General features: G+C 49.7%; 5 protein-coding genes across 5 annotated transcripts; 4 read left to right on the forward strand and 1 right to left on the reverse strand.

Moving 5' to 3' along the window:
* Positions 1–2,295: 2,295 nt before the first annotated feature.
* EsH8_IX_000875 (cytochrome P450) lies at positions 2,296–3,601 on the forward strand (the record flags this gene model as incomplete). The annotated part of the gene is made up of 3 exons (XM_083267211.1): positions 2,296–2,847; positions 2,911–3,225; positions 3,275–3,601. 3 exons carry the CDS (start codon positions 2,296–2,298, stop codon positions 3,599–3,601), a joined length of 1,194 nt encoding a protein of 397 aa, XP_083130776.1.
* Positions 3,602–4,704: 1,103 nt separating this feature from the next.
* Positions 4,705–5,346, forward strand: EsH8_IX_000876 (GNAT family N-acetyltransferase; the record flags this gene model as incomplete). Its single annotated transcript, XM_083267212.1, has 1 exon — positions 4,705–5,346. The coding sequence occupies one exon, from the start codon at positions 4,705–4,707 to the stop codon at positions 5,344–5,346; it is 642 nt and encodes a 213-aa protein (XP_083130777.1).
* Positions 5,347–6,057: 711 nt separating this feature from the next.
* On the reverse strand, positions 6,058–7,164 carry EsH8_IX_000877 (RmlC-like cupin domain-containing protein; the record flags this gene model as incomplete). The annotated part of the gene is made up of 2 exons (XM_083267213.1): positions 6,058–6,804; positions 6,862–7,164. 2 exons carry the CDS (start codon positions 7,162–7,164, stop codon positions 6,058–6,060), a joined length of 1,050 nt encoding a protein of 349 aa, XP_083130778.1.
* Positions 7,165–7,735: 571 nt separating this feature from the next.
* On the forward strand, positions 7,736–8,860 carry EsH8_IX_000878 (alpha/beta hydrolase family protein; the record flags this gene model as incomplete). The annotated part of the gene is made up of 3 exons (XM_083267214.1): positions 7,736–7,847; positions 8,089–8,213; positions 8,309–8,860. 3 exons carry the CDS (start codon positions 7,736–7,738, stop codon positions 8,858–8,860), a joined length of 789 nt encoding a protein of 262 aa, XP_083130779.1.
* A 750-nt stretch (positions 8,861–9,610) lies between these two features.
* On the forward strand, positions 9,611–11,350 carry EsH8_IX_000879 (general substrate transporter; the record flags this gene model as incomplete). The annotated part of the gene is made up of 4 exons (XM_083267215.1): positions 9,611–9,770; positions 9,824–9,890; positions 9,954–10,296; positions 10,358–11,350. 4 exons carry the CDS (start codon positions 9,611–9,613, stop codon positions 11,348–11,350), a joined length of 1,563 nt encoding a protein of 520 aa, XP_083130780.1.
* Between the last annotated feature and the right edge of the window lie 767 nt (positions 11,351–12,117).

Below are 12,117 nucleotides of genomic sequence, written 5' to 3' on the forward strand. Positions count from 1 at the left end.
TTAGTTATGTTGATATCAGTAGTTAACCGGAGCTCAAAGTGACAACTCCTAAGTACTGCATCGGTACAAACATGGCCTACTTGGTAGCTTACGTCTGGAGTAAGCTGACAATGCAGATATGTCCACCATGAACACAGTGAGAAGTTGAGTGATAATTCTGGGCGACCTCCCGGGGGATGCGCATGGATACGTTCCATGTCTTTGAATATGCCAGTGTTCATGCTCGCAGAAGCCTCCGGGTAGATAAATAAATCAACCAAATTTGAGAAAACAAAAAACAACCAAGGCACACGAGATGATTCTCGGTGTCCGGACAATGGTGTTCACCGTCTTCCCCATCCACAGGCGCAGAGGCCTAGGCATTTAAAGGTGCTGCCAAGATCACTACATCCGCTCCCGTCATTGGCGAAGCCGGCAAATACCGCTATTACTATCGTCGAGATTGTAAATGACTCGCTGTTTACTCCCCTTGCGATTCTCGGAATGCTCGTCGGCACCGCGGTCCTACGAAGGGAAGCACCGGTACGAGGGCAACATCCAAGGATACGCTACAATCTTGAACCAGTAGAAGTGGCCCTATGCTCGATGGATTTTATCCACTAGAACACTGGTTCATAATGCTTTGCGGGGCCGCTGACGGTAGGATAACACAAATAGTGAGATGCCTAGCCTATGCACGGCATATTTATTCGATAGCGCTTTTTTACTGTTGTGTAGCGAGACAGATAGAGGTCGACCCTTTTCGTTAAAGAGTTTAAAAAGAAGGGTAGCAATGAGTTTTGCTAGCGTCCATAAAGCGGTTGCAAGCAAACCAGGTTCATCAGATTGCCGCCGTTGTATGAAAGAAGTTTGTTCAGTAATACGGAGATTTAACTAACAAATCTGGGGAATTGGCAAATGAAGACGAGCTTCCTAGATGTGCCCAGTTTCAAGCTGCCAGATATCGGGGGGTCGCGAGGTAATCGTACAGACGAAGACCCAGAATCTCAACGCTCCCCCCACATCGTGACTCGTGGTTGTGGGCCTGTTGGGACCTCCAAGGCCAACATCGTAGCTAAGACCCCTAATAGGCTCCGCAGGTGGTCGCTACGTAGACCGTGCCCAATGAAGCAAAAGCTCGATAATATATCCGTACAGGGCCACCGACAGCCAGCTTTGCTGCGAACCATGCCGTCATAGTTTACGGTGCCGTGACACAGACTTCGTTACAGACTGTGTCGCGAATATTCAGATTAAGAAATCAGCCTGCCTACATAGCATGGTAAAGTGACAAGGTTATGTTTAAGCAATGTTAGTGTTTTATATAAAATTTCCACATAACATAGTAACAAATTAGTACCACATTAATTAGAAGATATCTAGATGTTTTCTTCTCTTAAGAATAACTAATTTTTGATTGGCCGTGGTGGTCAATTTCCGTTTCCCCTGCAGGCGATCCGCAATCCCTTGTTCCTAGCGCTGACTTGCTGGAGCGTCTGGCATTACGCAAGTGTCGGGGAGTCGGGGAGTGGGAACGAATCAGTTTAGACAGTGTCGTGACTGCTCCGGGTGCAAGAAAAGGCCGCTCGCCGTGTCTTTTCTGGGTCTACCTGCAGGTACTACTATGAATTACCAATGACGGGGAAGGTGATAGTAAATGGTGTGGTGTTGTAGACTCTTAGGGTAATGGAAGCCGTCCGACACCGAGATGCATGTAACCCTTGGAATTTTTGTCGATAATGCAAAAGCCTCAAGGGCATATAAGAGTCTCTTTGTGTCCCTCCAAGAGGCCTTGATATCATATGGTATCCCCAGATTCAATCATTCTATTTCACGAACAGACAGCTAAGGCTAGCTCCAGGCAACTCTCCTAGTGATACCTCAGACCTTGGTCACTTGCCATTGCAAACCGTACATTTCGACGTCCCTGTCAAATCCTACGCACTAGAGATACCGACATGGCAATGGGGGTCTTGTTCGGGAGCTCAAGGCTCTCGCCTCTCATTCTGTGGCCGGCCGTCAGTGTCTCACTGGTAAACCCCTCCATCCATCAGACAGAGCCCAGATGAGACTAATACACTCCAGATTCTCGTCATATTCCTTCTCAAAATCCTCTATAACCTAACCCTCCATCCTCTCAGCAGGTACCCAGGCCCTAAGCTTTGGGCTGCAACCCAAATCCCCTACTCAAAGACGATATTGGACGGCAACCCACACAAGAAAATCCTCGCTCTTCACAAATATTACAACGCAGAAATCATTCGCATATCCCCCAATGAACTTTCCTTCCAACACCCAGACGCCCTCAAGGAAATTATGGGGCATCGAAAGGGAAAAGCCGAAGAGAACATCAAGGATCCAGATTTCGTCATTGACCCACAACGCCTGGATATTGTTACGGCCAACCGAGAAAACCATTCCCGTTACCGAAGGATCTTGTCCCATGGCTTTTCAGCTAGGAGTATACAAGAGCAACAGCCTATCGTTAAGGGATACATTGACCTTTTTATCGAGCGCCTCCACGGTATTTCTAGTAAGGGTCCTGTAGACGTCGTGTCGTGGTACAATTATGCCACCTTCGATATTATTAGTGACCTTACATTTGGAGAGCCCTTTGGATGTCTCGCGAAATCAGACTACCACCCATGGGTGAAAGTCATCTTCGAAAACATCAAGTTGGCAGCTATGTTGGGCGTTGCAAGAAACTTCAAGATCCTTGAGCCTTTTATGAAGGCTTTTATCTCTAAGGACCTGATGAAGAAGGGGATAATGCACCGACAGCTCGTGCACGAGAAGGTGAACAAGAGAATTTCCCTTGGTAAAGAGCGGCCTGATTTTGCTGAGGCTATGCTTACAAAGGCAAGCGAGGTAAGCAGCCATTGTGATATATCTAGTGTAATCTGAGAAAGCTGACCCGATTCCGTCTTGAAGCCTTTGAGTCGAGAAGAGATGTATGCAAACGCAGATGTTCTTATTACCGCTGGATCCGAGACAACAGCAACAGCGCTCTCAGGATGCACATATTTCTTGACGACCAACTTAGATAAGCTGGCCAAACTTACGCACGAAGTGAGGACTTCATTCTCAAGCGAGGATGAAATCGACCTCCTAAGTACCGCTAAGCTTGAGTACCTTCATGCCGTCCTTGAGGAGGCTATGAGAGCATACCCGCCTATTCCTGTTAGCACAGCTCGAGTAACACCGCCTCGAGGGCAGGAGATTATCGGGCAGTGGATCCCTGGCAACGTTAGTTTTATCACTCAACTTAGTATTTCCGTCACTAACTCAAACTCAGACAAAAATGAGCGTCTCCCAGTGGTCTCTGTATCATGATGATAATGTCTTCTCCAAGCCCTTCGAGTTTCATCCAGAGCGCTGGCTCGGCGATCCGGCATTTAAGAATGACCGTTTCGAGGCTCTCAAGCCCTTCCATATTGGACCACGCAATTGTCTGGGAATGAACCTCGCATACGCAGAGATGAAGATGATTCTAGCAAGGGTCATTTGGAACTTTGACTTGCAGCTGGCTCCCGAGAGCCAGCATTGGCTTGATCATGAGGTATACTTCCTTTGGAATAAGCCGGCATTGATGATCCACATGACTCCCAGGAAGATGGAGTGATTTGTGAATCCGGCCGGAATGCAAGGCGCGGAACAGAAAGGGATTGACTGTCGGAGGTGCGTCACTCTTTTGGAGACCAATTTGGGAAGAGATGCAAATATTACACCATACAGATTAGAGTTGAATCCGTAGATTTCGAATTACATTCAAATAGAGGAATGCTTCTTTTTCAACCCTCATCACGATAAACTGTCGTCAAAACATGTGGCTTCTGTTCCGATCTGATTCAAGTATCGGTTATTTTTTATTCCCCATCCTGCAGATTTAGGTTTAGCCCATAAAAGGACTGAATCATAAAATCCGGCGAGAATCTTTTGTTTCTCCCCCCCCCCAACGATGATCAACATACGGCATCAGCAATCAAAGATTCAACGATTCTCATCGGTTGTGCCTCGGGCCGTGTGCTCCGATTTGCAGCCGCTCAACTGCAACACCGTTTCCACTTTCAGAAGTAGTCACAGATTATGAGGAACAACCGGAAAACTCGATTTACCTTTTGCTTCTCCTTCCCCTCATACTGTGTCACAGGTAAGGTTACGCAGAGAGCCAACCTTCATGTACTTTATGTGCAGTTGCAAATTTTCTTACACTTCTCGGAACGAATTCCACAACCCTCCCTTCACAATGCATGTGTTCTGGCTCGAATGGAACTCATGAAATAGAGAGTAGGATTTGTCTCAAAATCTTGAGGGGACTCCTCTCAGGGTCAAGTCGTTAGAATACTACTCGTTGACCCAAATCCCTGTTATATGCAGGTGTAATGCTGACCTAAATGCTGTGCCTCACCAGCACAGAATAAGGGTACATAAAGATGACTCACGCATTGAACGCGCGTTGGTTGGAATAAAAAGTATTGACAAATTGGGAAGGTCTTCACGTCTAAAACTGCTGCCCGCTCCAGAATTCTTAGCAAATATGCATAGAAGAGGATCCAAACCAGGAATCTAAATGCAAGGACAGTGATCAATAAATATAAAAGATTCGTCGCTTCCCAGACGTTGCCCATTTCCTTTGTTTTGGAAGTACTCCTCTGTTCTTTACCTTTCAGGAACCTTGATATACGATCCACTGCAACATTTTGGTCATATCGTCTCTCTCTCAAGATGATTTATCCTCAAGTTGCTCGCTCCGCATATGAAGTTAATTCTTCCCGACTGATTATACGCACCGCTATAGATTCGGATACGGAGTCCTTTCATAAGCTCCTTACAACCGCGGAAAACTTTCCTTTCGAGGAACCCGAGAAGGGCCTCACTATCGAGAAGCTCCGCGCCCGCATTGGTAGATTCGCAGAGTCTACAGCCCAGGGGAAAAACGCCTTTATGGTCGTCATCCTACATGAAACGAACCAGCTTATCGGCTATGGGGGCTACAACACCTTTGAGTCCGCCGAGCCCGCCGAGTTCCTCCGCGAGACCACACTCGAGCCGGGCCAGAAGAAAATGACAGATATCGGCATCGTTCTCGACCACAAATACTGGCGAAAGGGCTATGGGTTGGAGCTTGTCAGTGTCCTAGTCGAATTCGCTAGACTTGAGCTTGGATGCGAACTCTTTAGGGCCGAGACGGGGAATGACAACGAGCCGTGGAGGGCATTGATGCGGGCAGCTGGTCTTGCCGAGTTTGAGGGGAAGCACAAGGCCAGCTACGATGCTAACCAAGATGTTTGGGTTTGGATGTTTGACAGTGGTCACTGGGAGCAGGCGAAAACGAAGATGCAGGCGGAGGGGAAATGGCTTCTTTGAGAAGAAGTATGGCTAGAGGTTCTCTTGCGAAGCTCTAATAAGAGAGGTGGCCAGAAGACAGTTTGATTGGAAATAGACAGCAATCTAACTAGTTGACAGCTTTATTAACACACATTCCTTGACCCAGCTGGCGCTTGTATGGCCGCAGTGCCTGCACTGAGGCCGTTACGTATACTCAAACAAATGACGCTTTCTGCACGGCTTATTTTGTTCGGACCGACCGTCTATATGGTTTATTACCTGATTAACAGCAGCTCATGACGTATTATTAATGGGATTTAGACCAAGGTGAATGAAATGTTTGGATTTTAGGACATCGATAGAAGAAGAAGTTACGGAGTAGTCGGCGATCAGCTTCAAACTTTATCACACAGCTTCGCTGTGCATAACTTCTGAGCTGCTCTTCAACGTCCAACATCGTTGGTATGGAGTTTATCCTGTTAAACGCATCTCTATCGCTATGATGCATCATGAGACATTGGAAAAAGTACAAGAGTTGAACATTGTTGTTAAATAGATAAATACATGACTGAAGTATTTTCAATGCTTGTGGCTTATATGCTCATTGACGTTCAGGTGTGACATTGCAGAAATAAAAGATCACAAAGGCTCATTGAAAGACTAGTCTCTTCAACATGATTGAAATTTGCAAGTTATTTATACTTCAGTTCATGTATTCATACGATTTCGTAATCAAGTACTAAGTTACAATTACAACGCTTCAGTCACAACACCCAAGGCAGCGCTTGCCTCGGTAATTTGCCCTTCCTTCCATGCAACGCTCTCTTCCGGCAATACAACACTTGACAACGGTTCACCAGCATTCTGGATCAAAGCTTCAATACCAGGCCCATTCGTAAAGGTAATGGCCCGGACGAAACGGCTGCCGAAATCAAGTGTAAACGCCTGTCCTGCTGAAACCAGGAGCGTCTGGCCCTCTCTGACCTCGGACCAGACGCCAGACTCTTTCAACTTGACCTTCAGAATGCCCTCCTGGACGCAGAAGCAGTGGTCCACGGTCGGGAACGTCAACCACCTGGCAAGAGGAGAGTTCTCATACAGCTTTGAGGACTCGAGACTGGTGATTGAGAACTTGCCGCTGCATTGCGAGGCGTTGATAAAAGGACGCGACAGGACGCCGCCCAGGATCCATCTTGGGCCGGAGTTGGCGCGGAGGAAGTACGGCTCCAACGGTCCGGGAAGAACATTTTCTGACTCCTCCCAGTCCGCGACTTCGGGGGGTGTGTAGTTGCGCTCAAAATTCACGTCAAACCGGTCCTTTGCCGCCATGACCTTGGGAATCAACAAGCTCTTAAGGTCTCGGTTGTCGTTTTCCGGCACTATGAGGCCACTGTACTGCTCGCCCACATAGCGGAAGAAGTCAACCCAGTCGCCTGGGGCGACCAAACCGAGGGTCTCGGTGTGAGGACCCAGAAGCTCAGGGTTGTGAATAGCTTTCTGCACTTGAATCAGCTGCTGTATTCATGCGTGACTTAATCTTGCATGGGAACTTACAGGGGGAACATATGCAAAATCACCAGGACCCATGATCCGGCACTTGTCGCCGTTCCATAGCTTCAGGTGGCCTTTGGTCACGAGAAAAACGTCGTGCGCTTCCGCGTGCCAATGGAACCCGGGAGCATCGGACAAAACTGCACCGCTTGAAAAGACGGCAATGCCACCGTTTGTTTGTTTTGAAGAAGCCAAGATTCTGAAGACACCTTTGCTACCGGGGATTGTGATGCGCTCGCCCTCGAGCTGGTCGATGATGTAGCTCGTCCTGGCATCAGGGGGCGTTGAGTGCACTGGAATGCTCATTTTGGGCAGACGACGCGTGTCCAATGATAGCGGCAGGGGGGAAAAAAATGCTGTCTTGGATTGAGAATTTGTGTGTGTGGGGGCGGCACGTTCAAGGGTCTCGATCTTGTACGAATTGGAGTTGAGGGGTTTGCTTCTGTGAACAAAGCTCTCTTTTCTCTGTCTTCAACGGCGTGCGTCCAGCCTTTTACAGAGCTTCGCTTCCCCGCATCACAACGGTGCTAAAATCGACGGGGAACTATTAGACGCCGTCGGCCGGAACCACGTGTCTCGTTATCCTTCCGAGACCTCTGCGAATCGTCAGTGCGGGGAGACGGGAATTCCGACCCGCTCGGAATAGCCCCCCTCACAGTCCGGAATTTCCGTCGTTTCAATGTTGGCTTGCCACACGCGCCACTGCCGGAAGGCCCGCTCAGTCATTCTGGCGAGTCTTGTGGACCAACCTCTCAGCTTTTGTTAAGCTATCTAGGTTGTCCCCGCCACATCATTACCCCGGACTTTCAGCTGCACTTTGCACACTCCCCGAATCTCTTTGCAGAAAGCCCCTTACCAGCCAAGAAAGACCACCAACATGGCGAGCCCAACCCCTTTCCGAGCGGTCTACAAGACCATAGGGGAACAAGAAATCGATGTGGATGTCTACCTACCCCCGCCTGGGCAAGCCAAGGCGAAGCAACCGGTTGGTATGAGTGCACCAGAGCCAAAGCTCATTTCGATTGGGGTAACTTTGGGCTAATAGAGCATGAACTATAGTCATCAATATTCATGGAGGCGCGTTCATGCTTGGCTCATCCAAGATGGTCAACAAAGATCAAGTAGTTGATTGTCTTGATAGAGGATGGATTGTACTAGCCCCTAACCACCGCCTGTGCCCGCAAGTGAGCCTTCTGGAAGGGCCGATGAAAGACTGTCGTGACCTTCTAGAATGGGTTTACAACGGCGGCCTTCAGGCAGTTGTTGAAGCTAGATCTAAGGGGTCCCATGTTGTTGACACTGACCATGTGTTTGCATTTGGCACCTCATCTGGCGGCACGCTTTCGCTCAGCTTGGTAAGTTCATTGAAGCTCATAGGCTGCATCACGTGGCATTGTGTCAATAATCCAATGAGAAAGAGGTCAATGCTGACGATATGACTTCGCTATAGGGCTTTGGCGTCCCTCGTCCAGTGGCTGGGATTTTTGATATGTACGGCCCAAGCAACTTCACACATCCCTTCTGGGAGAAGAAGCTATCGCATGTCGCCGCTAGGCTGCCTCAAGGTCTCACAGATGATTTCTTGAACAAAGTGTTTGATGAAAACCCGGTGCCGATTCTCGGAGGCGTCTCGCTAGAAGGCCAAGCCCCAGGGCCGCCGAACTTCGATGACCCAAGACAAGCCTTTGCGATGACCCAAATAGCCAGCGGCAATGTCATGAACACAATTGTCCCCGACAAAAACTGGGATGCAGTTGATCCCATCAGAAATATCAGCGCCTCCTTCCCACCAACATTCATTGTACATGGGCAAGAGGATACTATGGTCCCCCTTGAGCTTAGTCAAGATCTTTTCAAAGTGCTGAAGGCGAAAGGAGTTAAGTCTGATTTGAGAGAAATCCCGGGCGAAGAACACACTTTCGCTGCGAAGATGAAGGTGGGGTCGCAGACTTGGAATCTCCAGAGGGAAGGCTTTGATTTCCTGGAGAGCTTGATCAAGTAGTAGCTTAATGGACTTGAGAACCTAGCAAAAATAGATGAAAGCAAAAAATCCTTGGTTTGAAGCCCAGCACCTTCACCACAATCGATTGACGAATCTTCCTAACTTCCATTGAGCCGTAAACTATCGAAACAACCTGTGTCATGCTGATGTAAAGAGGCAACGTCAACTCAATTGAAGGCTTTTCGGATGATCCGTGGTGCACTCGGTCAAATTGCCAACGAGGGGCTGAAGAGTTTGAACGCTCCTGATACGTCAATCAATACCCGGGTTGGTGGAAGTGCATCAGCTGCACACTTACGTGTCAAGCCTGACATACTCAAACCAATCATGAAATAAATTGCTGATCGAATGCAGTTAGTAGCATCCGGGGACCCCGCCACCCTAAAGCGTTGGAGACTCTGGGGTGCAGCCGGGAACTCCGACCCTGGCCGGATCGATCCCGGCCAGCGTCGCAGGAGGGTTTGGTGGCCAGAGTTGAGAGTCGGTGAAAGTTTGATATAACCCTCCGTAGCTATCAGCCCATCTCGGTTCTAACATCGACTGACATCCCATCTATCAATCTCATCGGCACCTACAGTCGCCGATACTCCGTCTTGATACCTTGGACATTCTTCCCCTAGCAACATTCGAGAACTTGTGTGTGCATTACGCTGGAACGTAAGCACACTCGAACGAACACGGGTCGGCGTTACTCACCCGCCGACGGCAGCAACCTACAGTCGGCCGCCGGTCGCACGAGAGGCTCCCACGATGGACTCACCTCGTGATGACATCCGGAAGGATGTGATTGTCGACAAGATTGACGTGCAGCACAATGAAGATGTGTTGCGTGAGGCGGACCGCCAGATGAGCCCTATGCAATGTCTTCGGCAGAACCCGAAGATTGTGCTTTGGACCCTTTACGCCAATGGTAACTAGTTCATCCGATCGTTCATGTCAGCACTACTGACGTTGTGTATTCAGTTGGCTCAACTCTAGTTGGTTTCGAGAACTTGGCTCTCTCTGTGTGCCTGGCTATGCCGGCTTTTCAGTAAGTTGTCGACGAGAACCCGCGTGCAACTAGCATGGCCCCGCTAACAAGACCCCTTTCTAGGATGACCTTCGCGACTGATGTCGGAGGACAATTGATCATCCCCGCCTATTGGCAATCCGCCTGGAGTGCCATGTACAATGTGATGATGGTTTTCGGGTCGTTTACTGCGGGATATGTTCAAGATTGGCTTGGCCGTCGCGCAGTCCTTCTCATGGCGTCGATTATTGCTGCAGCCGGTATTGCCATCACATATGTGTCAGAGACACCACCTCAGTTTCTTGGCGGCAAGATTGTCACGGGATTCTCTGTTGGCCTCTTCACGACGGCAACGCAGACTTATGTATCCGAGATTGCGCCCCTTCCGATCAGAGGCATTGCACTCTCAGTCAACACCATCATGCTCGTGAGTTTAAACATCGAACTGTCATAGTTGCTTGGACAACGCGCTAACGTTTGTTGCACAGAACCTTGGATTCCTCATCGCCATCGCGGCTAGTTTCTCTCGCGTCGCCATAATGGACAAGTCAGCCTTCCGTGTCGTCTTTGCCGCAGCCTGGACGTTCCCCGGCATCATCCTCCTCGGTCTTCCCTTCATCCCCGAATCCCCGACCTGGCTGGTCTTCAAGAACCAACACGAGAAGGCGCGTCGATCTCTTGAACGTCTTTCGGGACCCAACGAGAATATTGACGCCCGCCTGGGCCAAATCATCGACAACATCGAGACCGAGCGTCGGATACAGGCCGAGGACGCCTCCTTCTTGGAATGCTTCAAGGGAACGAACTGGCGTCGCACGCGCATCATCCTCATCTGCTTCTACATGCCGCAGGTTGTCGGCGCCGTGCTCTCGTCCAACGCCCCTTACTTCCTCAACCAGACGGGTCTTGCCAGCAACACAGTTCTTATGCTGGTACAAGTGGGCATTGCCGTGGGAGTTGTCTCGGCCGTGCTGAACGCTTTCATGATGATGAGATTCCGTCACCGGCCACTTATGTTTTTCGGTGTGGGGGCCTGTGTTGCTCTGTACTTCGCCATGGGCGTGGCTGCCGTGTTCCCCAAGACCCAGACATCGCTCATGGTTATCGGTGTTGCACTTGTATTCACCTCTGTTTCTTACGGACCCGCCGTCGGTGCGTCAATGGCCGTGGCCGGCGAAGTCTCCTCCTCAAAGCTCCGCGCAAAGTCGCTCGGCATTGGTGTGGCCTTTTCCTCCATCGTGAGCACGGTGTGGACTATCATTCTTCCGTACCTCTTCAACACGGACCAGCTCAACATGGGTGGGCACATTGGGTGGATCTTTTTCACGATGGGCATTATTATGCTGGTGGTTCTCTTCTTTGATGTTCCGGGCACCAAGGGCCGGACGTTTGAGGAGCTGGATATCATGTTTGAGCTAGGCATCTCGGCGCGCCGCTTCGAGAAGCACAAGCTCAACGATGGGCCCGCGGACAGGGAATGAGGCGCGCGCGGAATGTATTGGTTGGGTTGCGTCGTTTTGAGTTATGAGACTTGTTTTGGTAGAGATGGAAACCTCTTTTTGCGGGTCTCGCCGCAGTTGCTCCAGATCCTCTTGCACAAATATCCATTCTTCTTTGATCAACCTCTTGTGTGACAGTGAATCCTGCATGTTTTCGGGCCGTTTCGATGGATGTAACGTCGGCGGGAAAGCCGACGTAAACAAACCGGAATTGCCGGTACTAGGTGGAGTCTAGTGTGACCCCGCACGGTTCATGTTAGTAAGCAAAAGGCGGAACAGAGATGGAGACACGAGAGAGAGAGGAGAGAAACTAGAGAGAAACTAGAGAGAGAGAAGAGAGAGAGCAAGAGTTGGCAAGATTGCTTCACTGTCGCCTGTTGTGTAGTGTCTGAAAGCAAGAGAACGAATCAACGGCAACATGCGTCCATCTGATACCAGGCGGGGGCCGGAAAACGATCTGCGGAGAGTCTCCAAATACTGTGTTGAGCTCTAGCCTGACTTCCCCTGAACCACCAGCTCCTCCAATTTTGTGCGACTCGGGGCAAATGCGGTGCAGCATCATCGCCCGGGCGTGCTTTACGTATCAATGCACAATGCCACGTGGAGCTTTTCCTCGATCAACCCACATAGTATTACACATGGCGCCTCGTTCCATCTATGCTAAAGCTGGCGGTACTGCGTGAACACAGAACAATCGCGGGGAGCTAGTGTCGTTTACGTACCCCAAGCTGACCAACAAACACATGCAA

This window comes from Colletotrichum jinshuiense, chromosome 9 (genome assembly GCF_051148585.1).
Source record: "Colletotrichum jinshuiense chromosome 9, complete sequence".
Taxonomy (NCBI): Eukaryota; Fungi; Ascomycota; class Sordariomycetes; order Glomerellales; family Glomerellaceae; genus Colletotrichum; species Colletotrichum jinshuiense.